The sequence below is a fragment of the Ochotona princeps genome, chromosome 32 (assembly GCF_030435755.1).
Source record: "Ochotona princeps isolate mOchPri1 chromosome 32, mOchPri1.hap1, whole genome shotgun sequence".
Classification (NCBI taxonomy): domain Eukaryota; kingdom Metazoa; phylum Chordata; class Mammalia; order Lagomorpha; family Ochotonidae; genus Ochotona; species Ochotona princeps.
The window spans coordinates 6,048,656-6,076,518 of NC_080863.1; the positions used below are offsets into that span (position 1 = coordinate 6,048,656).

General features: G+C 57.4%; 1 protein-coding gene across 1 annotated transcript; it reads right to left on the reverse strand.

Annotated features, from left to right (window-relative positions):
* On the reverse strand, window positions 1-27,212 carry LZTS1 (leucine zipper tumor suppressor 1). Its single transcript, XM_058657494.1, has 4 exons — window positions 26,813-27,212; window positions 5,373-5,841; window positions 3,327-4,163; window positions 1-984 (listed from the first exon to the last, which is right to left on the reverse strand). Exons 2-4 carry the CDS (start codon window positions 5,718-5,720, stop codon window positions 307-309), a joined length of 1,863 nt encoding a protein of 620 aa, XP_058513477.1. The 5' UTR covers window positions 5,721-5,841; window positions 26,813-27,212; the 3' UTR covers window positions 1-306.
* Between the last annotated feature and the right edge of the window lie 651 nt (window positions 27,213-27,863).

Sequence of the window (27,863 nt, forward strand, 5' to 3'; positions counted from 1 at the left end):
CAGAGACACAGGCTCGCGGGGGGGACGCAGCTATGGATGAGAAGCAGAACAGCTCGCTTCTGTCCTGGACAGGGTCACGTGGGCCTCAGCAGCAAGTATCACTTCCGCTTTGGACACATAGAGCGCAGCAACGCACACGCTGACCCCTAGACGTTACAGACAGGGGAACGGATCCCGTGGAATGCAGGAATTCTCAGCGCAGGGAACATGGACAGGGAAGGAGAGGCCACGCTGAGACACCCCCAAATCTGTGTCCAGGGGCGGGGTGGCTGTTCTGCGATGGGGAACCCCGTCCCCCACCCCCTGTCAGATCTCTGTGGCTATGATGTCTTCGTAGGGGATGTCAGCCCCTTCAAAGGGCTCAATCTCCAAGGGTTCCCCTACGGGGCCATCCCCGCGGGCCAGCTGTCGCAGCGCCTTCTCCAAGCGCTGGTTACGCTGGTACATGGCCAGGTAGCTCTGCTGCAGCTGCTTCTGGTACTGGATCACCTTCTGCTTCTCCTCCTTCCACACCAGCCGCTCATGCTGGAAGCCCGAGGACATCTGATCGTGGCCCTGCCGCTCCTCCCTTAGCTCTGCGCGCAGCCGCTCCAGCTCCCGTTGTAGGGCTGGGATGTCCTCGGGCGCCACCCCTGGGGGCGGGGCGGGCCCTGTGGGGGGAGGCGGCGGTGGCACAGGTGGCCTAGTGGCCTGTGCCCGCAGCGTCAGCAGCTCTTGCTCCAACAGGCTCACGTTCTCCCGCAGCAGCTCCGCCTCGTTCTTCTTACGCTGCAGCTCGTTCTCGCACACCTCCAGCTCCAGGCCCTTGGTGCGCAGGGCGCCCTCCAGGTCCTGCGTCTTCAGCTCCGTGCCCTCCAGCCGGCCCCGCGCCTCCTTCAGCTGTGCCTTCAGGCTCACGATCTCGCTGGCCTTGGCGTTGACCTCAGTCTGCGATTCCTTGAGCTGCTGCTTCAGGAGCGAGATCTCGCCTGACTTCTGGCACACCTGCAGGGGAGAGTGGGGTGGGGTGGTAGCTGTGGCACAGTGGGTTAAGCCATGGACTACAATGCCAGCATGCCATGTGGGTGTGGAATCCAGTCCAGGCTGCTCCACTTCCAATCCAGCTCCCTGCTAATGTGCCCGGGGAAAGCAGCAGCAGATGGCCCAAGAGTTTCCACCCCTGCACTCACATGGGAGACCCAGATGGATTTCTGGTTGATGGGGCCATTGGGAGAGCGAAATAGCAGGAGGAAACTCTCTCCTCGTTAACTCCATCTTCCAAATAAATATTTTCAAAATATGCAACTTTATGTTGGGGCAAGGGATTTTGAAATCCTTGCAGCTCTTAAAAAAAAAAAAGAATATACGTCTTCTAGGAATTCTTGAAAGATCTTGTCATATGCATGGATTTCCATAAAATTGGCACCCCTACCCCTTTAGCAGTCTCAGGTCCACCCTTATGAATATCAGAGAATATTAGAGAGGGCTACCATGGAGAATAGGGTTTGGCCCCGCCCCTGGGTGTGGCTGGGTTTGGCCCCACCCCCTCAGCAGCACCACAGCTCACAGAGCACTGACTGGCGGTGGGAACTCTGAAGCCAAACTTGGCTCAGTTGCATAACCTGCCTTGGACCTTGGGCCAGGCACTGAAGCAGCTCTGTCCTCAGCTGGGAACTGGGAACTCAAGAATACCAGCAGGATCTAAAGGGAGAGCTAGAGCCGCCCACGGAACACCCCATTACTATTCAGAACACCAGGACATTTTAAACTGTGAGACAGGCATATCATGGAAGGCTATCTGTGGGTTTCTAAAAATCAGAATTTTTTTTAATGGAGGACTGGCGAGTGGGGGTCGGATGCCAAGCCAGCACTCACTGTTGTTGCCAAGGTGCTCCAGCAGGCCAGGTGGCTGGCCGTGACGCCACGGATGATGAAGGGGAACAGAAACTATCCCTCTAGCCAAGCTCCTTCTGGGTCTGGGAAAGCTATCCAAATAGAAAATGCCTTCTCCCCACCGCCCCCCAGGCACCTTAGCCATGGAGATCCTCCTCCCAGAAATACATGAGCCCTGGGGATGGGGAGGGGCAGGGTAACGCCATGGCTGAACAGGCTAACCCTCCACCTTGTGGCACCAACATCCCACAGGAGCACCGGTTCTAGTCCCAGCTGCTCCTCTTCTGACCCAGCTCCCTGCTTATGGCCTGGGAAGGCAGCGGAGGACGGCCCAAGTCCCTGAACTTCTGCATCTAATGTGGGAGACCCGGAAGAGGCTCCTGGCTTTGGAACGGCTCAGCCCCTGGCCCCTGCGGCCATCTGGGGAGTGAACAAGTAGATGGAGGACTTTTCCATCTTTGCTTCTCTTTGTAAGTCTGCCTTTCAAATAAAATTTTAAAACGTTAATTTTAAAAAGTAGAACAAAACAAAACACACGTCACTGGGCTTCCAAAAAGCAGTCCAAGACGCTGCTGCGTGGAGATGGGAGGTGGGTGCACACGGCTGGGCTGGGAGCTGGTCTTTGCAGTGACTTACCCCCCACCCCTGGGGAGCAGGCCCAGGGGTCCATATCGGAGCTGCCCTGCACACATTTCTCAACTCACTCTCCAGCTCCCCGAGTCTCTCAAAGTGAGAACAGCTGCCAGGAAACAGCCAGTAGCACAGCTGTGCACTGAGCAAGACGAAGGCCACTGGCCTCATTCCAAAGCACGTGCAAGTGTGTGCAGTGCAGCGTGTGTGGGTGTGTGCGCAAATTCCTCATGTGCAACCACGCAAGTGCACACGCATGAACAGGTATGTGCACTTCACATGTGTCCATGCAAGAATCGATGTGTTCGTGTGTAATCCCGTGTGCACATGGGTACATCTTCATGTGCAAGTGAATGAAAACAGCTTTATACGTATGTGTGTCTGTGCAAGTTGTGTGGCTACATGCATGTGCAAGCATGCACACATGTGCAGATGTGTGTTCATACGTCAGCATGGATATACATGTGTGTGTCTTTTCTTCTGTGGCACTCCAGACAGAAACTCCAGGTACACTTCTGCTGTCACCGACACAGCGCCTCCTACTGGAGTGTGGAAGGTGTTCCCGTCCCTTGGTGGTAACCAGCGCATGCCCCACTCTCCCCCACCCTCGGCCCCTGCACCCACAACAACTACCCAGGCCTCTGAGCCTCTTGCAAGCAGAGGAAGCCAGGTCAGCCCTCTGAGGGGTGCCAGCTTCCCCTTCCTGAACTCTGTTCATTCAGTTCTGGGGGGCCACACAGCTAAGTACAACCCCCTCCCTCGCCATCCCAGCCTTCACTCTGAGCTCCTAGGGGCGGGGATGCCGGGGCGGCAAACGGCCTCACCTCCCACTGGGTCTCCTCCAGGGCAGGGGCGAAGCTGGTCTTCTCCCTCTCGTAGGAGCGCAGTTTGGTCTCCAGCAGGTCCTGCTCCTTCATGAGGCTCTCGAGCTCCTGCCGCAGCTGCCGCTTCTCCTGCTGCAGTTGCAACACCTGCAGCTGCAGCACCTGCTGGGCTCGCTGGCTCTTCTGCGACGCCTGCGTCGGCTTGAGCCTGCTGTGGCCCTCCGGTGGCTCGTCCCTACCCGCCATGGCCATCGCACGGCGAGGGCGCTCCTCCTGGACCAGCTCTTTCTCCTCAAAGCTGCGGTGCAGCTTCTCCCGCGCCAGCAGCTTCCGCTCCAGCTCCTGCAGGCTGCACTCATCCGTGGAGAGTGGGGAACGCACACAAGACAAGCCCTTGTCCGCTACGGCCACCGCTGCTGCCTTACCCGGAGGCTGATGGTGGTGGTGCTGGTGGCCAAGCTTGCTGCCGCCGTCAGAGAAGGACAGTGCCTTCAAGCTCATCATGTTGCTGTCCTGGGGGAGGAGTCCCTGTGTGATGTTGTGGGCGGAGCCTCCGAAGCGGCTGCTGCTGCTGGGCCCCACGGGTGTGATCAGCGGGTCCAGCTGGTAGCTGCTGGTGGTGCTGTGCGTGGGCAGGCTGGACATGGAGTTCCGGCCCGAGTCGGACAGTGCCCCCGAACACAGGCTGGGCTTCAGCTCCTGCTCCTTGGTCTTGTCCGCGGCAGCCACGTGCAGCTGCTGGTGGCCGGTGCTCTCCGGGGAGGAGTGCAGGAGGGCTCCAGAACGGGGCAGCACGGGTTTGAAGGCAGTGGGCCTCGCCGCACCCTTCTCTGAGCCCTGCGAAGGAGAAGAGCCACGCTGACATCCCACCTCCGTCTCCCCACTTGCCAAGTCCATGCTGCCGCCTCTTCTACCCACCAGGCCAGTGTGCTGGCCCTGACCGGCCCTGCTCCAGGTCAGAGAACACATGGCTGCGCATGGCAACCCTACCAGTTGCTCTAAAGCTGCTGAATGGAACCAATCTCTTGGAACAGGGCACTAAGTGGGCACTTGGCTGCCCTGGGGCCCCCATCCGGGGTCACTGTGTGAAGGGGGGACACACTCCCTCTGTGACCCTGCTCCTGATCGGGCTGGTAAGGACTGCCACCTGGACCTACAGCCTTTTTCCAAGTTACTATTTTCATGAGGAGAGGATGGCCGGAGATACCTGAGTGGGTCCCAGTCCTTAAGGGTTCAGTGGTTGTGACTGAGTTCATTACCAGGCCAGTGGGGAAAGGTGAGAGCTGGAGGACAAGGACAGGCTGAGGTTAGATCAAGGTCATCAGGTGGGCAGCCCTGCAAAGATGAGTGAACCTGACTGGGAGTGGGGGTGTCGGGGGGGCTTTGTGACCAATGGAAGGCACAGCAGGGACACACACACACACATACTCATCCTAAAAGTCTATTTCCCTTCCTGAACCACATGCCCAGGCTGGGCTGTGGCCCTGTTGCTAACAGGAAGCAGAGGGACCTGGGAGCCCTGAGGCAAGTGCACACAGAGCCCTTGGCCTCGGCCAGGCCATCAAGGCCCGAGGATGCCTCCTTTAGGGACTGAATGAGAGAACTGTGCCCAGTGGGCGCGCTGGTATGAGCGCTGGGAGAGCTGCAGCTGGCAAGGGGGCTGGGAGCTCCAAGTCCCTGGGGACGATGTCACCCTTATCTCTGCTGAGTGGATAATGAGGACCTGTATCCCAGGGCACGCCAGGTGGGGTCAGCCAGGGAAGGGGGCCGCTGGCCTCTGGGGTCTCTCCAGCAGGGAGGAGGCCCCCCGCCTCCAACCACAGCGTAGGTTTCTCCCAGTAGAGAACCCAGAAGCTGCCATGAACCTTCTTTGTGTCTTTGCCCGGCTGAGCTGGGCCTGATCTTTGGAGCCACACCTGTGAGCTGCCACTTTCGCCCTCAGCCTTGCCGCACCTGCCGCTAGTAGACCTGTATGGCCAGGTCACTAGTGCTTGGTCACTCTCTCCTGCCTTCCCAACCCACGCATGCCAGGGCCCCCTAACTCACCATTTCCAGCTGGCCAGAGTAGGGCATGAGTTTGGGTGGGGTGGACGGGTCGAAGTCCACCCCGGCCTGGCCCCCCAGGTCACCGCTGGCCAGGGCTGTGTAGTCGGGGCGGTGGGAGCCCCGCGCTTTTTGGCTGACTTTGATATAGAAGAAGTCTTCGCTCTTGCCCATCTTGGAGCTGGACTTGCCGTGGCTGGAGTCCTGGGAGAAACCGAACCTTAGCAGCCCATCCGAGTAGCGGTTGAGTTTCTTGAGGTGGGAGGACTTGCGCAGTTTGTACTGTGACGCCCGGCAGTGCTTGCCGTGGAAGCCGTGACGGCCTGAGATGAGACTGCTGACACTACCCATGACGATCGGGGTTTGGAGATGGCCTGGATGGGGCGCTGTGGCCACGAGGGGCAGTCCTGGCTTCTCCGAGGGACTGCAGTCATAGCCAAGCCCTCATGGGGCCTGGGGAGGAGCTGCAGACCTGCAGGGAAACAGAGACATCAGCGCAAACAGCCAGTAACCAGAACAGGTGCATCCCCGGGATTCGGGGGGCGACCACAGTCAAATGGATGTGGACGGTGCCCTGTGCTGGGGGAACTGGAGCAGAGCGTGGGGCCCAAGGCTTCCAGAAGGTGGTGGCTTTGCAAGGCAGTATTGCCCTTTGAGTGTATCCCTATTGGAAACATAAGCCCCTAGGTAATATGTTGGTGGGGGTGGGGCCTTCCTGAGGATGGGGCCCATCAACCCCTCTCACCTCCATTCTCCAGGAGATCATAAATGGCTCGAACAGGGACTAGGGACATCCAACCCACCACAGGTGGCACTAGAAATCCAATGTGTCCACTGCAGGCCAATTTTTGAACTGGAATGGTTTGTGTGGCCTATGAATGCTGTTATAAACACTTGGCAGAGAAGGCATGTCCCCTACCCATTGTGAGGCCAGAGATGGGGGTGAACAGGTGTACCTCTTACCAGACACTGGTGGGTCTTGGGTGGTCCCCTTTCCAGACACTGGTGGGTCTTGGGTCTGCCAAGTTCTAGAACCACAAACTGAATCCATCTTTTTTTGTTTGTTTGTTTTTAAAATAATCACATTTATTGTTTTTTTTTTTTTTTAACTGTAAAGGCACATTTGCAGAGAGAAGGAGAGAGAGCAGAGATGGGCTGGTCTAAAGCCAGGGGCTTCTTCCAGGCCTTTCATGTGGACTTGAGCCAACCTGCGCTGCTTTACCAGGACACTTAGCAGGGAGCTGGACTGGAGCCGCAGCAGCCAGGTGCACATATGGGATGTTAGCACCACAGGAGGCTTGGCCTGAGGCCCCAGGGTTCTGATCCCCATTCCTTGTTGCTTTAACATCCTATGTTACTGTGCCTGCCCCTACAATCTCAAAATTTTAAGTCTAATTGCTTCATATGTGTATCTCCACCAGAAGCCAGGCTCTGTGAGATCAAAGCTGATATGACCTGTAACTCCCGGAGTAAGCACAATCGGGCACAGAGTCCAGGAGGTGAGGTGCTGTGGCCCCGGTCAACGTAGCTGACCAGTGGCCAAGATTCAGGCCATTCAGTCCAAATGCCACCACCTGCAATGTGACAGCAGTTTGCTGGGGAGCATGTCAGGGCCCCAGGATTGGAGAAAGAGAAAGCCTGGGGAGAAATGGAGACGTGCTGTCCCCAGCTGGAGCTTCCTGTGGGCTCAGGGCGGACACCCATAAGGGCATCCAAGGGGGAGGTGCTCGCTGCAGGGAGGTGGGGTGCGGGGTGCAGAGCAAGGAGACCAGATGCCAGCAGCAGAGTGATTGAAGGAGGCCACTCTTATGCCTGGGTTCCCCCTCCATGTTTTTCTTTTAAATTAGATCCACGCACACACACTCCACTCACTGGTTCAACGCCTCCCAATGACTGCAGCTAGACTGGGCTGAAGCCAAGAGCTCCTCTGGTTCTCCCATCAGAGTGGCAAGGACCCTAGAACGTGAGCCATCACTGCTTCCTCCCCATGTCTGCCTGAGCAGGGGGCTCTGGGGTGCAGCCAGGGCTTGAACCCATGCACCCTGAATGGCACACGAGGGTCTGAACCGGTGTCTTCCCTGCTACACTCCCTCCTCTACCCACTCTGCCCAGGTCTGGTCCCGTGTAAAGTTTGAGGTTCTTTCAGGATCCTCCTGAGGCTGAGCTAATCCCCCTCTAAGTGTCTAGACATGTCGCCTTGTCAACCTGGAGAGTTCGCGACAGAAGCCTGGCTGTCAGCCACCAGGCTCCAGGCCCCCCAGTCTTCTCCCTACCCCTCCTGCAGGCTGTCTGGCATGCCTGAGGATGGAAGACGGGGTGTGTGTTTTATGTAGGAAAGCATCCCCACTGGCCACGGTATAAAGGAGTGAGCACATGGGCCTTGGGAAGGAGAAAGGCAAAGGAAGGCCAACCTGCCTGTTTCACAGCAGTCATCTCCGGACTGCCCAGCAGGCACCCAGCTGGGGTGAGTCCAGGACTTCAGGGAGGAAAGGATAGGCAAGGGGAGCCGCTCCGCCTCAGGCACCAGCATCGCACCTGCGTGCACTGGTTCGAGTTTCGACTGCTCCACTTCCGATCCAGATCTCTGATATTACATGCTGCGAAACAGCACAGGATGGTTCAAGTCCTTGGGCCCTCTCCACACCCGCATGGCAGACCCAGAAGAAGCTCCTGGTTCCTGGCTTCAGATCAGCTCAGCGCTGGCTATTGAGGCCATTTGGGGAGCGAACCAGCAGATGGAAGATCTCTCTCTCTCTCTATGTACTCTGGCTTTCAAAATAAAATAAATAAAATAAAAAGGGGGGTAGGGAGCAGAACCGTTGGTGAAAGAGAGCCTGTGCCCCAAGAATTGAGAAGACAGCCCCATCATCCTCTGTGGCCCAGGCTGGTGGGTGCTACACCAGGACAGGGAATGGCTTGGGCGAAGGGTCGCATCAGCTGCCCGTCCAGTCGGTCTGGCCCTTCACCAAAGAACACGGCTCCAGGCAAGGACACGGCTTTCCTCAGACTGCCAGCTTCCTGTGCACAGGTTCAGAGGCATGGGCTGGCAAAGGGTTCTGCATGGATCGGGGATGGGGTGAGAAACAGTACAGCTCACCCCTATCCCAAAGGCCCTGAGCAGACACAGACGGTCAAGTGGGAGTAAGCCAGCAATACCTGGAGATGAGGCTCAGCTGACATGGCTCAGGGTGTGGCCCAATGGAGGGCAGTGATGCTGGTGCGGCATCCTGCAGGGAAACACATGGGGCCTGCTTGAACAGGCCAGTGTTGTGGCATGGTGAGTGACGTCACAGCCTGTGAAGCCACCACACGCAACGCCAGGGTCCCTTTTAGGTGTTGGTTCAAGTCCCAGCTGCTCTACTTCAGATTCAGTTCCTCAGTTAACGTGCCTGGGAAAGCAGCAGAGGATGGCCCAAGTACCCCGCACTCATACGGGTGAAGCTTGATGCTCTCTGGGGGACATGTCTGCCTCTATAATGACTAAATTAAAATGAAACCCAATAAAACCATCCTGCAATGAAGCTGACCTGAATTGACAACAGATCTTTCTCAGGTTCGGTGTCACCCTGCCTCAGTTTCCCCACTCTTGATATGCAGGGACCTGTGCCTGCCCTGTCACCAGCTTGCACTTGCACTTACGGCCTGGTAAAGCAGCAGACGATGACCCAAGTGCTTGGTCGGGATGAAGATCCTGGCTCCTGGCTTCAGAGAGGCCCAGCTCCCAACAGATGGGAGAGTCTTTCTATAAGTCTGCCTTTCAAATACATAAATCTTAAAAAGATGTAGAGGATAGAGCTGAAGGCACTCCTTCAGGGACCCCCCCCCCCCCGCACAGACCCCCTGTGGCTTTCCAGGAGGGCAGCTGGGACCAGCCAGGAGGGCAGGCTAGCACAGAAGCATCTGTCAGCTGGGGCGGGGAGAGGGGGGATGGCAAGTGGGAAGGGAGGCGGGGCTGGCGCACCAGATGGGTGGGCGGCCCGGGGCCAGCTCACAGCAGCAGCCTCTCTCAAGGGGCTAAGTGGGGGCACGTGCCGGGAGGGGGCTAATTGACTCCCTTTTCCAGATGCCTCTCCTCTGCCCTCCCCCACCACCCTAGGCTGCCCCCTCCCCCATTCAGCTGTCTCTATCTGCAGTCCTCACAGTATTTGCATTGCCTGTCCTTGACCCCTCCTCTTCTTCCCAGGGGCTGCTTGAAATGGGGTGGGAGGGGGCCAGGGTAGGGGCAGGGGGCGAGTTTGGGGTTAGTTAATCATCTCTGCTCAGGCTGCAAGCCTCGGGCACCTGGAGGGAGCCACGTGCAACAGCTCGGACCCCATCTGCAGAGTTGAATGGATGAATGAAAAAGGAGTTGAGAGGAGGAGGAAGGGCGAGGGAGCTGGAGGAGGGGTTCCAGGTGCTGAGGTGCCAGGAGGAGCAGGTTGCTGGTGGGTGGGGAGCAGGGGCCCACACAGATCTCAATGAAGCCCACTTGGATGCTAGAGAGAGGCGGAAAGTGAAAGGCAAGTAAATCGCTGGCAGGTTGAGTCACGGCATTAGGCATTAGGGCGATGAACAATCGGAAGCGATGCCGGCTTCCCACTGCTCCGGGAAGAATGAAAGGCAGTGCGCCTGGCAGGCACACAGGGCTTTTGTGCACACTCTGCTCCGGCTCGGTGCTCAGCTGTGCTGGGCGCAAGCCGCCCTCCTCCTTCGCCCCCGGTGGGCAACGCTGATTGACATTTCTCCCCAGGGAAACTAGATGACCAACCCATCCCAACCCTGCCCTTCCCCCTTCCAAAAAACGACCCTCATGCAAATTGAACCCCGGCTGCCTTTGGCGCCACTTAATGACCACAGAAGGCAAGCTTGTACACTTGCAGGGGTCGGTGCCTGGTGCAGCTGGGCCAAGAGACGCACAGACTCACACCTTCCTCTGAAAAGCCTGGCTCAGGTCTCAGTGTGGAGACCAACAGAGGAAGAGCTAGACAGCTGGTTTTAGAGTCCCTGCTCATCTCACCCAGACAAGTACAATGTTCTAGAACTCCGGGTGTCCCACACACATGGTCACTCTCAGAAGGTATGTCTGGGCTAGTCAGAATTGATTCCATCTTTGGGCAGGGACTGAAACATACATCAGATTGACTGGCCCATGTGGTGGCTGCCTAACGTGTTCTGGAGTCCAAGGTCAGTCGGAGTAGGGAAAGCAGCAGCAGGCAGTTAGTGATACCAGCCCTAAGAAGGGGAGGCAGACATGCATGCCAGCCCAGCAGGATGCCGGCACCAGCCCACTCCGCTCACCCAGGATCTGGGGCTGCAGAGCTGATCTGAATGGGAATGACTTCCATACTCAGACACACACTTCTTCACATTTCGAAACATTTTTATTTTATATATTTGCGAGATGGAGACAGGCAGCAGAGCTCCCATCTGCCACCTGCCTGCACTGGCCAAGGGTAAGGCAGAGCTTCAAGCCAGGAGCCTGGAACTTAATCTGGATCTCCCGTGCGGGTGGCAGACACCCACCTCTCGGAACCATCACTGCTGCCTCCCGGGGTGTGTGTGAGAGGGAGGCTGGAATCCGGGCACCCGGGCACCCGGACTGGCACTGAAGGGATCCTGAGCAGCGTGTCTTAACCACTGTCCAGATCTCATATGGACATTCCAAAGGGCAAAATTCAGTTCAGTTACAGAAATTCAAGGTGGGCATAGGGGATGGCCTGTAGTGTCGGGGTGGGGAGGAGGTGAGGAGGACCAGGGTGTGGGGTGTCGTACCTTTGGCAGGTGTTGCTGTGAGTGGAATGTTACAGTCCTGGCTTGCCATGGAACACCTTTTCTGCACCTGCTCTGCCACAGCCACCTTCTACCTTCATCAGAGGGCTAAGCTATATAGGTGCCAGTTCAAGTCCCGGCTGCGCCACTTCCAATCCAGCTCCCTGCTGATGGACCTGGGAAAGCAGCAGAGGATGACCCAAGTTCTAGGGCCCCTGCGTGCATGTGGGAGAGCTGGAAGAAGCGCTTGGCTCCTGGCTTTGGATTGGCTCAGCTCTGGTCACTGTGTGTGATATGATGTCTCTCTGGTTTGGTGTGTGTAATGCTTGTGTGTCTAGGCTACATGTGTTATGTGTTATATGTCTTGTGTGGTGCAGAATATGGTGGCATCTGTGTCTAGTGCATATGTTCAAGGTGCATATGTGTGGTGTACATGTGAGGTATACATGGTGAGCGTGCAGGCAGTATGTGTATGTATATGTTCACTCTACATGCATGTGCACATTTGTGCCGTGTGCCCAGTGTGCGCCATGCATTGTGCCATTGTGCATGTGGTACATATGGGGTATGTGTGTACTCTTGTGTGTGGTGCAGCAGGGCTCAGAGTGGCGACACGGGGGGTTTCAGAACTCAGGAAGGCACTGGAGGCATTGCAGACCTGGTGGAGGGAGACACGAGGCCTAGTCCCTCAGGGAGAGTGGCCTTGGGGGTGGTGCCAACATTGTGTGCCTGGAGGCAACCTGCAGCCTCACTGCCGGCTTGCTGTTGGGAGCCTGTCCTGGCTTCCACCACAGCCCCACCCAGCTGCTACTCCTGCCCCTGTGACTTTGCAAGCTAAGTGCCAGAACCCCAGGCTCCCTCCTGCCACATCTGGCCTGATTCCAGGCTCCCCACCACCTGCCCTGGGTGTTGGGGGGTATGCCTCTTGGTGTCCCCGCCCTTGGCTGTGACTGTTCCGCAGGTGCAGGAGAGAAGGCAGAAAAGTCCCTGCCCGCCCCCCCGACAATCCTCAGCAGTGACTTAAAAGCAATGCCAGCTCCATCACTCCTCTTTGGCAAGCAACCTGTGGCTTGCAGGCTGGCAGCAGCCCTACCAGTGGGGACTGTGTGGGAGGGGATAGCACCCTCGGCCCTAGCTGGGGATGGCATCTGGATTAGAATCTTCTGGAAGTCTTGGGCACAGGCTGAAGCTTGAGAGCCACTGTTTGGGGTTGGGGGAGTGGGTCTCCTTTGTAATTACGCCCTGGAGCTGCCCTCAGCCTGGCCTCAGCTGCCACAACCAAGCTCCTGGTGGAGTGTCTTAGGCTCTGAGGACACAACTAGAGGAGGGCTGTCAATGTGGGCTGGAGGTGGTCCATATAGGACCCCGGCACTTGCAGGGGGAAGATTAGCCAACTGAACCATTGCACCAGTCCAGAAGTGTTATGACATTTTTTCCTGAACTTTAACTAACCCCTCTGCACTCCTGTCACAATCTCACATGGGCCCTGTGCAGAACGCCGAGAGAAACGTCCCTGCAAAACTTCTTCCTCCCTTTCTTTCTCTCCTTGTCCCTGTACATTAATGCTGCAAAGACTTCAGATACATTCTAGATGCTTCCAGGACGGAGTCCCCTCAAATGCAAACCAGGATCAGGGTGGAAAGCGGAGATGCTGCCTGGGCTGCCGCTGTGCCGCTCCCTGTACCGCCTCCACCTTCCCGCTCCTGTGCCTGCTGGGAGGCAGGGGGGGCGGTGATAGGTAACCCAGAAAGTTGGGCCCCTGCCACCCACATGGGAGGACCAGGAATGGAGTCGCCAGCTCCTGCAGGCAGATGGAGAGCTCTCTAACAAAACAACAAAATCAATATTGATTCAAAGGTGCAAGCAAACAAACAAGCCAGAGAAAGTCTTGTGTGCCTAACTCCACCCACAGATTCCTTTATGGTCAGTTCTGAGTGGGCTGCTGATTTTGACTCAGGATGTAATTACTGGGTGGGAGACGGAGCAAGGGGGTGAGAACTCCATCCTGCACCTGCATGTGCCTTGCCAGGTTCTATGGCTACTGATGCAGCAGAAGGGTCGGGGAGACTATGACCAAGGCATAGCAGCAAAGCATGCATCTGCTGTGGGTGCTGGTTCAAGTCCCGGCTGCTCCACCTTCAACCCAGCTCCCTGGTAGGACTCCTGAGAAAGCGGAGAAGGATGGCCAAGTGCCACCCACGCAGGAGACCTGGAAGAAGCTCCTGGCTCCCAGTCAAGAAGGGAACAACAGATGGTGGACAATGTGCTGGGCTGCTGGCCTGGAAGGGTCAGGGCAATCCCACGCATTTCAGGATGAAACCATTACAAGCCCAGGAGCACGCTGGACCACTCTGCTTCCCATTGGCACCGTTCCTCGCATGATGAGAGCAGCTACCAGGATACCTGACCACGCAGTGAGAAGGGAGTGAGAGGTGGCCAGGGTCACCTCATGCTTCCTCAGATGCTACCTAGGGGTGGAATGGGAGACTGTTCCGGGCTCCCCTTTCCCAGCCAGGAACACCCCCTTCTTCCTGGGACAGCCACTGAGGCAGGCCCCGGAGACAGGCTGAAACCTGGGGCCGCAGGAGGGGCACCATGGGAAGGAGACTCTGGGCTGAGCCAACAGCTTGCCTAAGACTAGGAGAGCATCCAGTGCTGAGTGGGGCTTGGAGAAGTTGTGAGGAATCCACCCACTCCTCCATCCTTCACCCACCCACTCATCACTCATACATCCACCCATCTACCTTACTACAGAGCTAGCTCTTTGCCATTGAGTTCTCCCAGCATGTGGCATCTGCAAGAAGAAATCAGGCCCCCAGAACCAGCAGCTCTGATAGAGTCGCTGCTCCCCACACCTGCTGTCCCACACCCTTCCCCACTCATAGTCACTCTCTCTGTGGACAGGGCCTGGCACTCTGCCTTGGGAGGTTACTTGTCATGCAAGCTTCACTCAAGGGCCCCTGATAGCTCACTACTTCTGTCTGTGGAGGGACACTCAGGAGGCAGTAATGGGTCCCACTGCCACACGCACAAGTGTGTCATGACCTATGAGTACCTAAAGAGGAAAGTGTCGCCTCACTGTTTAAGGTCCAGGAGCGTATGGCGCTACCGTGACCTGGAGAAGTCTGGGGAGAACAGGTGGCAGGGAATGACAACTCCCTGAGAAGCGTGGCCAGCATCCCACGTAGGTGGGTGCTGGTTTGCAAACTGGCAGCTCCACTTCTGACTCGTCTCCCCCCCAACATACCTGGGAAAGCAGCGGAGGACGGCTCAAGTGCTTGGCTCTCAGCACCCACATGGGAGAACCGGAAGAAGGGGAGGGAAGAGGAGGAAGAGGAGGAAGAGGGAGGAAGAGGAGAAGAGAGGGAGAGAGGCCAGATGTCCCTTCCTCTGCCTGCCAGGCTCCCCCTTTCCACCTACAGCTTATGCTGGATTCTAACCAGTCAAGCCTGCTCCTGGGATCCTGAGTTTCATTTCTGCTGGGGGAAGGGAGTAGGTGGGTACGACACAATGACAAGATGTGGTGGCCACGTATTTGAAGGTGACAGTCCATGGGGCAGCTGTTGGGGCTAAGAAAGAGGTCATGAGAGAAGGCAGTGGCAAAAGCAAGACTAGTTACACAGAGAAAGGGGTGGGCAGATGGGTGCAACGAGCCCGTTCCAAAGGGTTGGCTCCTTCCTGGCCACCCCACGCTCCAAAATCAGGCTCCTTTTCCCTGCAGGTCTCCCCAGCGATGCTGAGAAGTCTCCAGTGGCCCTCATCCTGCCTGCCACCTGGAGGCGGGGGGTTCACAGACCCTCAGGAGGCTCCCAGCATTCACTGAACTGCAGGTACCCAGACGTGAGACAGGAAGAGGCCCGCAACCCCACGAGAAAGGAAGCCACCTGTGGGCATGCACCCTGCCCACACAGATACCCATCTGTTTGGGGGATGTGTGACCCAGTGGGTGGGGGTGGGGTGGGAACTGGGAGACAGCTGCTCCTGTTCACAGAGCTTTGCAACCCAAGGACATGGGCTCTGGGGTCAGAGTGGCCAGGGCAAGCTAGGCCAAAGGCAGGGGCCAGGGATTTGTCTATCAGTTCAGGCATCCTACCTGGAGTGGCCTGAAGGCCAGAGCCATTTCTGCAACCGCCTCCCAGACAGTTCATCTGCAGGGGGCTAGAATAAGTTTCATGCCTGCGAGGCCACGACATGCCTGCCCCTGCTGGTGTTCAGCAAGGTGGACTGTGACAGCAGGCTTCTCCTCCACCTTGTCTTCCCTGAGCCTCCCGATCATATCACGGGGTTCACCCATACCAGCTAGGTCCCTGCGAGCTGAGCCGGGTCGTCCACACAGCATGGATACCAACTAGCAAGCAGTGGAACGCTCAGACATCCCTACTGCTACTGACACATGACTAACTAACTCTGCAAGGGTGGGGGTTGTGTGTAATCAAGTACCTCTCACACCAAGTCCCTCAGCATCCTAAGTACTTACCACACGAAGTATCTCTCACATTAGACACCTCTACACACTAATTACTCACATTAAGTCTCTCGACACGCTGGGTCCCTGCACACTCCCTTTCTCCCTTCCCCGCAGAGGCGGGGCACGTACGGCCACCTCTAGACGCTGCCCAGGACTACTCCCAGGACTACTCCCAGGATGGGAGTTTTGTCGCAGCTGGAAGCCACGAGCTCTTACTGCTTATACAGCTGGCTGGGCCCTCCAACCCCTCCCACCCGCCGGGCACAGCATGAATGGGACCCAACGATCCTGCCCCATCCCCCAGCCTGGTTCAGGGAACCCCACACTATTCCTCAGGAGGCGAGAGAGACCATTCCAAAAAGGGCTGAAGGCTAGGCCTGCGGTTGAAGTGCGTCTTCATGTCCATACCCTCTGAGCTGCTCTGGGCCCCTGCAACATGGCATCAATCGACAGGCATGAGGCAGGGCAGGGGCCTGTGTTCTGGTCCCTCCAGCTCTCCATCAAGACAACTCAGCCCGCCTCGTCTGGGGCCCTCACCCTGGGGACTCTTGGTCCAGCCACGGCAAGTCACCCCACTTCCATATCCTAGCAATGCACACACAGGAAAAAGAAATAGTGGCTGGCCCCATGACATGGTGGGTTAAGCTGCTGCCTGCCTTAACAGCATCCCATATGAGCACCAGTTTTGAGCTGCTGTTTTCCTTCTGATCCAGCCTGCTTATTGGATGTCAGCAATACAGACGAAGACTTAGTACCTTGCCATGCCACGGCGCCAGCTCTTATGCTACTCTCTTTTGGACCCATGCTGCCTGCCAATGAGCCTGCAAAGGTAGCAGGGCATGGCCCATGCGCATGAGTCCCTGCCACCCATGTGGGAGACCCAGACGGAGCTCCTGGCTTCAGCCTGGCCCAACCTTAGCTACTGCAGACATTAGGAGAGTGAAGGAAGGGAATAGGTAGAAAGAGCTGACTCTAGCTGCCTCTCTCCCCAATCCGGCACTCTCAGATCAGTAAATAAACCTTAGGGGGGAAATAAGGCACACTGCAGTGTAAAAGGAGGAAATATCTACGACACACAAAGGACTCCTACCAAGATGTAATTAGGCAAAATTTACATCAATCAACTCAAACCCAACTGAACATGAGCAACAACTCTCTCTGGAGAGCATCAGTCATCAGAAGAAAGCAAATGAAGGTCATAAAGAGATGCCACAAGGACAGGCTGATGCCAGGGATGGCTGGAACACGCACACTCCCTTGACTCAGCAAGAAGCCCACTGCTGGTGACACCCAGTAGTACCGCCCCGAGAGACTTCACCAGCACCCCAAAACATCATGAGGGAGATGTCCTTGGCTCTGTGCAAAGGGCGGCATGATTACATACCTGCCCAAGAGTAAGCAAGCCAGGAGCATAAGCCACAGAACAGTCAGTGACCGACACACAGCATGGCCCATCTTCCAGGAGACAGCGTGCACCGTGTGGCTGCAATGTCAAGAAAGCCGGAAACTAGAAAGCGTAACAGCACTTCTCTGGGGTCTTTTAAATGCTCACTCTCTCAGTCTCTCTCTGTGTATGCACAACACCCTGATACATCCTCAAACAACAGAAGTCACAACCATCCAGCAGGCCAGCTCCTCTCATTTCCCAGCAAGGACAGAAGCACCCAGGGATGAGAGCAGCAGAGCTGGCTTGGCACCACCCCATGATGCCCTGATGTCTCCCACGGGCAGGGCAGGACAGTACTGGGGGATGTGAGCATGGCTCAGTGAGAAGGAACGGACAGAATGCTAGAACCACAGGAACACCTGCTCGTCCCATCCTCTCGCTCTCTCTCCAGGCTCCCAAGTGTCTTCAAGAGCTGCCCCTCCTTGTAGCCATGTCACAGTTCAGCAGAGTGGGGGTGGGGGGGGATCTGGACCCCTGGGCACCTCTCCTGCCCCCAGGACTGCATCCAGTCACCACCACTACTTCGCCTTTCACTTCCAAAGTGGAAAGGGTGCCAAGCTGGGCTGCTCAGGAGGAGCCTCCAGGAGCCAAGGCTCCCTCTCTCTGCAATTCTTGCCCAGATGCTGTCGGGGCCCTGCCAGACTGCAGACAGGGGAGGGAGCTGGCTGGTCTCCCCTCCAGGGTCCTGGGATGACCAGGCAAAGGCCAGCACTGGGCATTACCTGTGTCCTAGCAGTGGCCCAAGATCCACGGTGCCCACAGGGTCTGGGACAGACCTCACGCCACCCTCATACTGGCCCCCCTCTCCGCCCCTCCATCCCTTACCCCATGTTCGCCCTCTAGGCTCAGTCTTGGCCTCCGCAACTTCCCTTCCCTAGTCTGTAAACGTAGCTGACAGCCATGGTATTCTCTCCTAAGCCCAGAGCCTGTCTCGCCAGTCCTGGAGCTAAGAGCTTTAGACCGGCAACAGGTTCCTTTCCCAGAAGGAACTGGGAGGCTCCATGCCCAGGGAGGATGAGGGGGATAACTAGGGACATACTCCTGAAGAGTCTCTATCCCACAGGGCCCTAAGGCACAGTTCTTATCTGAAGGACTGGGACCATTTCTCTGGGGGCAACTTCAGAGAAAGAAACCAGATAAGAAAATCAAGCACCTGATTGTTTGCAAGACATTCCGCAGTGCTTGGAGATTACTCCAGGCCCTGTGAACAGGTGATGAAGAGATGTGAACCAATGATAAGCTTCCTGACCCCAGGGCAGAGCTGGGGGTCGAGAGGAGGGGAGATCAGGTGCCTTTAAGAAAAGAGCCTGAAGCTATGGAGGAGACCACTTGTCCATTGGAGAATGAGAGGGCAGGGCATTCTTCCCCTAGGGTTTAGGGACCAGAGGACAAATGGCCAGAAACAAGGAGCCCAAGGAACACTCCTCTTCCTTTTCCCCTCCCCTGACAGGAAGAGTAGATGAATCCTTGGCAACCCTGCCTCTGGCCCACCGTGCCTTGGCCCTCTGCTTTGGGCGTAGACCCAGCCTGGCCTGCGAGGACTGCCTTCCTCAGAGAGGGAGGCAAAGCGGCAGGGGATATCAGCTCCCACCCCCTCAGCTGTCGGGAGAGGGGACCCACAGCTGGCAGCGGCTCCGACCCTCGGCTCCTCGGAAGAGAGGACTCACAGCTGGCAGCAGCTCTGGCCCTCAGCTGTCAGGAGAGGGGACCCAGAGCTGGCGGCAGAGAAGTCCCACCTCACCCCACTTTGCTTCTTCCCTTTCTCCTGACCTCATGTGCTACAGGATCCTGAAAATCCACCCAGGCGGGCAAGACATTGGCTCTGAAGCCGAAGAAGCAATTGGAGAGAAAAAGCTCCTTGCACCCTGGGGAGGAATTTTTCCACTCACCCCACCCCCTCCCACGTCCAGGCCACCTACTTGGATGCATCATCACCATCATCATCACCACCACCAGCACAGAGGCAGCCCAACCAGCCAGGATGGTCTCCCAGCCCACCCCCCTCCCCTCCCCCTCTGCACACACATTTGGCAAGAATCACTTGGAGCGGGAGTTATAATGTCAGATCCGGGTCCTTACCACAGGGGCCTTCGGGGACATCGCACACATCCCAGCCACAATATGTTGGCCGGCTCCTGTCCACCTTCAGATGGCCACATGGGGCAGCATGGAGGCTGCTCCAGCAGTAAGGGCCTGGGGAGTTCCCTTTCATGGGCTCAGCTCCAAGCTCAGCAGGGGGCTGCCCGAGTTGAGTGGGTGCCAGGGCAGCTGTCACAAGCCCCAGAGTGGGCCCCTGGAGGAACCCACTCCTGTCATGTGCCTCTATTTGTGTCAGTTCCCGGTGAGACACAACACATGGGATGGAGGAGGACAAGGGTCACGGGGCTGACAGACAACTGGCATATGGACATGGGTCTGTCTGATTCCCAAACACATCCATGGGAATGACGCTCACCAAAATCCCCATGGCTGGCTGGGATTTTTTTCTTTTCCTTTCATTTTGAAATGCATAGTGAGAATCTTTTTAGTTGTTGATTCGTTCTTCCAAATGATTACAACGGGCAGGGCTGGGTCAGGCTCATGTCCTCACCTTGCATGCACCGGGATCCCGTATGGGTCCCAATTTGTATGCTGGCTGCTCCACTTCTCCTCCAGCTCCCTGCTTGTGGCCTGGGAAGCAGTGGACAACAGCCCAAGGCCTTGGGACCCTGCACCCACGAGGGAGATCCAGAAAGAAGCTCCTGGCTTCAGATCAGTTCAGCTCCAGCCGTTGCGGCCACTTGGGGGGTGAAGCAGTGGATGGAAGATCTTTCACTCTGTATCCCTTTCTCTCTGTATATCTGCCTTTCCAATTAAAAAAAAATCTCTAAAAAAATTTTTTTAGAGTGGGGACTGAGAGAAAAAGACCAGAAGATGGAGGAAGAACTCCTGGGGGTGGGGAGTGTGACTAGGGCAGGGTGGGCGGCAGAGTGATATGCAAAGGGGCTTCTTAGCCCTGTCCCACACAGCTACAGGGAACACACTGGGTAGGTCCTGGAGCCCAAGCCACGGTCCCCAGCAGCAGCCCCATGTCCAAGTCAACAGGTGTGGGAGGCCCTGTTAGCAGAACCAGGCGAGCAGAAGGGCTGAGCTGGTGGCTGAGGGAGGGGCAGCCTCCTCGGGTTTGCACCTCCCAGTCCCCATCCCACCCCCCAGGCAGCTGCAGAGCCTTAGACTTGGGGGTAGGGGAGGAGCCTGAGACAGCAGCTGGGGACTCTCTGGGGCCTTGTCCAGTGTCCAGCAGCGGGCAGGCAGGCTTGCCTTACAGCGCAGGTGGAGGCAGGGGCTGGGGGGGCCTCTCCGCCTGGCTTCTCTTGTCTCCCCACCTGCCTGCATGCGGTTTGTCTGCTGGCGCCACAGAGGCGTTAGGGCTGGGGGAATTCGATCGGCAGGGAGGAGGGGGAGTTGTCTGCCCAAGCCAGTCCTCCCCAGCCCTCCCTCCTGGGGAGGGGGAGGGGAAACAAGGGGCAGGCGTGACTTGCACGTCTGAGGGTGGCAAAGAAACTGCTCTGGGCTCATCCTTCTGAAACTCAGCCGGCCTTGACCCTGCTGTGCAGGGAGTGAGCCCAGTGCGTAGGCATTCCGCTGCAGACATCAGGCAATGGGCTGCCCTTGCCCCTGTCCCTGGAAACCCTCAGCCAGGTCCCCAACTCACTAGCTAAGTGCAAACTTCTGCGCCTTAGATTTTTTGGGGGGGAGGGGGAGCGAGGTGAGGGTTGCAAGCCAGCTGGGTTTGGCACCATGCTTCCCTGTTTTTTTTCTAATTTATTTGATTGAGAACGGCATCATGGTCAGGTGGGTAAAAAAAAAACCTCCAGGTGAGGTGCCAGCATTCCACAGGAGTGCCAGTTCAGGTCCCAGCTGCTCTACTTTCTATCCAGCTCTCTGCTAAGGCACCTGGGAAAGCAGTGAAGGATGGTCCAAGACCTTGGGCCCTTGCACCCAAAAGATGAAACTCCTGGCTTTGGGTTAGCTCAGCTCCAGGCGTTCCAGCCATTTGGAGAGTGAATCAGTGCATGGGAGCTCTCTAATTCTCTCTGCAGATTCCTCCCTCAGACGGTTAAAATGACCAGCACTGGGCCAGGCCAGGAGCCTGAAGCTCCACCTGAAGCTCCTTTGTGAGTGGCAGGGATCGAAACATCTGGGCCATCCTCTGCTGCCCTCCCACTGGCAAAGGAGCTGGACAGGAAGTCAAGTAGCCAGCAACCCGATGCTCTGATAACAGGATGCCAGTATCATAGGCAGCGGCTTAATTCACTACACCACAGTGCCAGGTCCCTAACTTGTGATTCCTCATTATCAGTGACCCAGAGAAACTCACCAAGGTTATGCTGAGAACACCACTGGGGCCTAGGACAAGGCCCAGGTGGGCAAGCCTGGCATAGAGCTCGCCATAGGCGGTCTGCTCACTCCCTGGCATGCTCTGCCAGGGTCCCTGGTGTGCCCCTCTTTCTCCTCCTGCCCACCTGGGTTCTGGTGTCCCTAGGACCACAGCAGGGAGATAGGACAGGACTGGAAGGGAGGGAGTGCGGGAAGGACATCCCAGGCCTTCCCACCATCAATCCTGGCCACATCGTGGGGTGGGAGGGGAGGTGCTCAGCTGGGAGTGCAGCAGGGGTGATGCTCAGAAGCTCTTCCAATCTCCACCCTGCCGTCGGGGGTAGAGCCCAGCTCACGGGCACCCCACCAACAAACACATCCTAGAGGATCCAAGGAAGGGTAGGTCTGTCCCTCCCCAAGCCATGACCCACCCACCTGTCCTCACACAGCTCACTCTCATCCAGTGTCAATGGAGTCCCAGGGGCCAGGTGCTGGCTAACCCCAAGCTGTCTTTCCCAGCCTCCTTCCAGCTCTCTCTCTCCCCCAGGCCTCCTTCCAGCGTGCCTATACTCAATCTCCTCCTTCTGCAGCAGAGATGTAATGTTCGCCTGCCTTCCACCCACTCTCTGAAGGCTGCCAGCGAATAATGACTAAGGTGGTGGGTGGAAGTACAGCAAGTTGAGACCAATTTAGCAGTACGGGGTGCCAGGGGGAGGGCAAGCTAGCAGCAAATGGGCTTCGCATCAGCAGGGAGAGGTGAACCCGGCCTTCCTCCCCCCTGGGCCCTCAAGGCCAAGTGCACAGCCCTGGGCAGGGGCGGCCAAGGCCTCACGGGAGTCTCCCCAGGGAGCTCAGATTCAAGTATGGGCATGTGCAGGCTGTGAGCGCAAGGTCTTCCCTCCACCCCACCCCAGGAGCCCACCCCTAATCACTGCTCCGCTTTGGACACCTGATGGGAGGGAGGTGGGGGTGGTGCTCTGCCCCCCTATCCCTGCTTCTGGGAGGATCTGCAGCTTGGAGGCTCCAGCCCAAAGCTGGGCCAGGTGAGCCTCTAGGCATGGGCCTGGGAGGAGGCTGCGGAGGCACACCACCTGCAGGATTTGACTGCACAGAGGCCAGCCAACATAGACACAGGAATGGATCCTCTGGACCTTTTGTCCTGGGAGTGGGGGGAGCTCGTCTGGAGATAGGCATGATGGGAGGGTCAGGGGCAGAGGGGTGCAGGGCATCACGGGAAGGCACATGTGTCCATGGCATGGCCCAAGGAGGAGATGTGGGGACACGTTTGTGCTTGAGTGCCCCTGCTGCTCCAGCTGCCATCCTGGAGGCAGTGACCTCCTCAGGGGTAGGTACTGGACATCCAGGTAGCCAGCCCCTGAAAGCAGCTGAGGACGGCCCCAAACCTTGGGACCCTGTACCTACATGGGACACCCGGAAGGGGCTTCTGGCTTCGGATTGGCTCAGCTTCGGCCATTGTGGTCACTTGGGGAGTAAATTATTACACAGAAGATCTTCCTCTCTGTATAGCTGACTTTGCATTAAAAATAAAAATATTTATATAGATATAGATATAGATATATTAGCCTGTCCCTTAGTAAGAAAAATTACCCCTCTGCTTAGCTGATGAGAGAACAATTTGCTTCCATGGCTGACTCAAGGACACACTTCCTCTCTGGGTACCCCAGATTCCCACCCCCGCTAATCCCCCCTCGAATCAGGGCAATCAAGGGAAAAGAGCCCACGAATTCTGCCCTCCAGTCTCCACTGGGATCCCCAGTATGGAACTCAGGTGCTTCAGGACCAGAGCGAAGCAGTAAGGTGGAAACTCCAAGCAAGGGGTATTTATCCCAATCGCAGCAGCAACAGCAGCACCTGCTCTGACTTTCCTCTGCTGGGTCTAACCAGTTAGCTCTCCACAAGGACGGCCAGACACCCCGTTCTCCTAGATACTTCCCTCTGTTTATTGCTTGTCCCGCCAAGGGCCCCTTGGGCGGGGGGAGGGTTATAGCATCATTTGTTGGCCACGCAAAACAAATGATCCACTTAAAATCAGTCTGTCATGGATTTATTCCATATCAAGCTCCCTTCCCCCCAACAAGTTCCTGGGACTTGGAAAAGTCTCCTTCTCTTTCGCCTATAAAATGCATCTCAACATTCAATGAGCCTCGGTCTGCTTCATTGCTAAGATCTGATGGCTGTGGAATATAGGAGTTAGGCTGGCCAGGCTCAAGTCTGGGTAAGACTCCTTCCCTGGATGGGGTATGGGAAACTCCTCAGCAGCCAAATGGCGGGACAGATGGTCTCCCAGACTTGAGTAACAGCAACAAAAACAGTAATGAGGGTGGAGGCTGGCACGGCGGCATAGTAGCCTAAGCCTCTGCCTGCAGTGCCGACATCCCATGGGATGTCGTGGGATTCATGTTCCAGCTGCTCCACTTCTGATCCAGCTCCCTGCTTATAGCCTGAGAAGGCTGTGGAAGATGGCTCAAGTCCTTGGACTCCCACATGGGAGACCCAGAAGAAGCTCCTAGCTTCGGGCTGGCTCAATTCTAAGCTGTTGTGGCTATTTGAGGAATGAATCAATGGATGGAGGACCCCTCCGCTTCTCTGTCTCTTTCTCTCTGTAACTCAACCTTTCAAATAAAACTAAATCTTGGGGGGGAAAAAATTTCTTTCTTTAAAAGGAAGCCAAGTTATCAAAGATTCCTGAGTATGGTACCGCCAACGGGAGAAAGCAGGGCCCAAGGCCAAGGACAGAGGAAGAAAGCCATGGACCCCATGCTCTTGGGAGAAACCTTGGCCAGGTCACCTCCCCCAGACACGGGAGCCAGTCCCATGCCCCATAGCAGCAGGACCCTAGCGACACAAAAGGCAGGCTGCTAGAGATTGGCTAAGGAGTGCCCAGGCCCCAGCAGCCCCTCAGTCCTGTCCCAGAACCACCTGCCTCCTGAGGTTCGCACTGTTCCTCCTGCACCTGCTCACCTACATTCCGCTAAGCACCTGCCTCTTCTATAATTGTACCGCTGGGTCAGTGGCTCAGCAGATGGGAGGAGTGGAGGCAGTTAGCTCCAGAATGGCCAGATGCAAGGATCCAACCACCCTCCTCGTTCCCATCATTTTATCCAACACGTGTGTTCACCACGGGCCTTCAGAGTAGCCCAAGCTGGTGGGTATTGGCAGGCATGGCCTCCCTGCTTCAGGGAACCATGCAGGTACATGCTGAGGGCCAGGAATGAAAGGAACTCCCAAAAAGGCACCTGTTCCGGAGAAAAAGGATGAGGGAAGCTTTTTTGGAGGAACTGACCCTTAATGATTAAAATCAGCAGTGCAAGGAAGAGTTAGTTGGGCGGACAGGGAGAGGGAAAGACTGGGCATACCTAGCAGGGAAGGATGTGTGTCTGTACTCCCAGGTAGCAGAAGCAGGTGCCAAGCGCCAGGTTCCGGAATCTTCCTAGGTTCCAATCCCTGCCTCTTGGTTTTGCAGCCTCCCTAAGCAATTTCCCTCTCCCAGTCTGACTGCCACCCGCTAAGACGGCGCAAGCATACAATGTAAACAAGGAAGAAAGGTAAAAGATAAACTGTGCACTCAGCACCTGGCGTGGTACTGAATCCTGTTAGCACAGTCCCCACCACACTCACCACCTACTCCATTCCTGGAGCCTCCCTGCCCAGGCGCGGAGCCTGCTTCAGGCACCCCCAAAGCACACCCCTTTCAAGAACAAGGCTAAATGTCCATCCACTCAGGATGAGCAAGGCATTTTCTTCTGACCAAAGCCCACCTGTCTACTGGCACACTCACAGCTTCCCAGCATGGAATGGCAAGTCCCTTCTGCCACCAACACACACTCCCAAAACCATGGCTCTCCTCACCGCCCCCTCTGAATCCACCACAGCGCAAACACACACAGAACTGTCAGCACAGGTTTATCCTTCAAGTTCAACCTGAGTGAGCAGAAGTCCCTGCTTTCCTCATTTTCATGAGAGGAGAGGGGGAGGATCACCTGCAGAGACACCACCCCCACATCACCCCTTCTTGGGATTGAAGGAGGAAACCCCAGGGGCTGCAAGCCTCGTAAAAGCCACGCCCTGGCCCCCTGGGACCTCAGCCTCTTCCCTGGGAAATGGGCAGAAGCAGCTGCTCTCTCGGCCCAACCCGGTCGTTAGGCTGCGGGCAGCCCGGAGATCGCCCGTGAGATAACGCCTGTGATGTGAAGTGCAGAGTGCGGGGGCCCACCGGGTAAATACCAGGTGCCAGACCACGCCTGATGAGCTTGTGTGCTCTGCCCAGACCCGGCTGCTTCCCCCACCCCCGCTCCACCCCTGCCCACAGCCCCCGCACCGCACCTCCCACTGTAATCGCTATCTCTAATACCCACATGCGCCCTTCCAACACCTACACCCCCCTCTGCCTGGAAAAACGGTTGTTTTTGAACTTAGAGAAAGCTCAGGTTACAAACCCTCGCTCCTCTCCTTGGTCCAAGAGGTAATTGGCAAGTCAGTGGCTGCTGCGCTTTCAGCAGTGAGTATGTGTGTGTGGGGTCCTGCCTGCTGCAGCAGCCCCCAAACACACCCCACCTCACATCACCTCAAGCCCCAGCCGGCCACGTGCTGTATGCCTAACTCAGATAGAACCCGCAGCCAGAGCTGGGAACAGACGGAAGAGGGAAGAGGCGCCCTCCACGCGCATTCACCAGCAGCTGCCAAGTCTCAAGCGCTTTCCCAGGCCGCTAGCTGGGGCAGCCAGCGAGCCCCAACTCTCCAGCCAGAAAGAGAGGCGGCAGCTGGCCCTTGGGCCCCTCCCGCGCCGCCTGTTGCTGCAGCGCGGGGCAGAATGCTCCCGGGCTCGCCAAGGGCTGGAGGAAGAGCGCGGGGTAGGGGCCTGGCTGTCCGGGGAATGCTCGGGGAGAGGAGTGGGAGGCAATAGGTGACTCCGAGTCTGCGTGTGTGTGCCAGCGAAAGCTTGGCCCGAACGCCTGCCTGGCGCATCCTCACCGTCCACGGTGGCCAGCTCCAAAGTTCCCAGTCCGTAAAGTTCACACTCACCCGCCCCCCCCATCACCGCCGACTGCCGGACACTGCCTTCCCTAACCCCCACCTCTCACTCTGCCTCACCTACCGCTTCCCAGCTCCTCAATATCACCCAACTCTAGTGCCCTCGGCCAAGACAACTTAAGGGATGGAGGCTGGGAGCCCCAGAAAGACGCAGGACGCACGCACCCACCTCCAATGCTCTGCGCGCTGGGACCCTGCTGCAAGGGGGATGGGGGTGACGACCCTGACAGTTGTGCTCACAGACAAAAGCCGCGTGGAACCCACACCGACACCCAAGACCGAGACCAACGCGGGGAGCCCCGCGCGGGCGCGCGGCGCAGCTCGGCCGGCGGGCTGGGCACGGCACGGGCGCTGTCGCCAAGCCCTTACCTGCACCCCGCGCCCCGGCGCTGATTCCAAGATACCTCTGTTCCCGGGGCCGGCGGCGGCGGCGGCGGGGCGTCCTCGGTCGGGCTGCTCCCCAGCGCGCCTCCGTGGGCGCTCGCCGGGCCGGCGGAGGCGGGCGCACAAACTTTCGGCCCTCTCGCCGCAGTCCGCCGAGCGCCCGCTCCCGGCTCTCCGGCCGGCCTCCTGCGCGGGGTCCCCGGAGCCGCGGGGCGGGGCGAGGCGGGGCCGGCGCACCGCAGCCCGCTCATTGGCCGCGCCGCAGCCCGCAGCCCCGTCGCCGACGCTCGGCGGCCTTTGTTCGCGCCTGACAGCTGGGGCTGCTCCGGCCTCCGGGACTCCGGGGCGCGCCCGCGGCCCGCGCGGGGTCTTGGCTTCTGCCCGGCTCGGCTTACGCGGCCGTCAGAGACCTTTACTATCCTCCCCCTGTCCCCCGAGCGGTCCCGGCCCGCTCACCCTTCTCCCTCCTTCCATTTCCTTCTTTGCTCTGGCTTCTGTCTGGTTCCTATGCTTGCTTCTCTCCCCAGCCCCCACCCCTTTAATTAGCTACCCTGCATTCGGACTCCTGGAGTTCTCCGGGATCGAGTCCTTTTTCTCCGGCCATCTCCACTCATCTCTTCCCCAAAACAATCGCCTTACCCTCCCCCTCGCCCCATCTCTGAATTTCCAGAAGCCTAGAGAAAAGCCGGGTTTCTGGGCTTGATTGGGAATTCGAGCCGAGCCCTGGCCGGCTCACTGCCCCAAAAGCAACCCCAAAGTCGGTTTTCCCAGCCCCTAGTCGGGGCTGGGGGGTTATGCCAGGTGAAGGCCCAATTAGCTCCAAGACTCTAGCTGGTGGTTTATTTTTTTTTTTTTTCTACCTGGTTTTATTTGTGATTTGTGGAAATTGACCAGGAAGCGAGAACCAGTTGGATGAAGCTGGTCAGTCCTAGGAGCCAGCCTGATGCCCGAGGCTGGGCTGGCTGCAGGGTGCACCCAGGACAACCTGCTAGAACCTCAGCCTGTGTGGAATGGGGAGGGGATTCAGGGGGGTCCC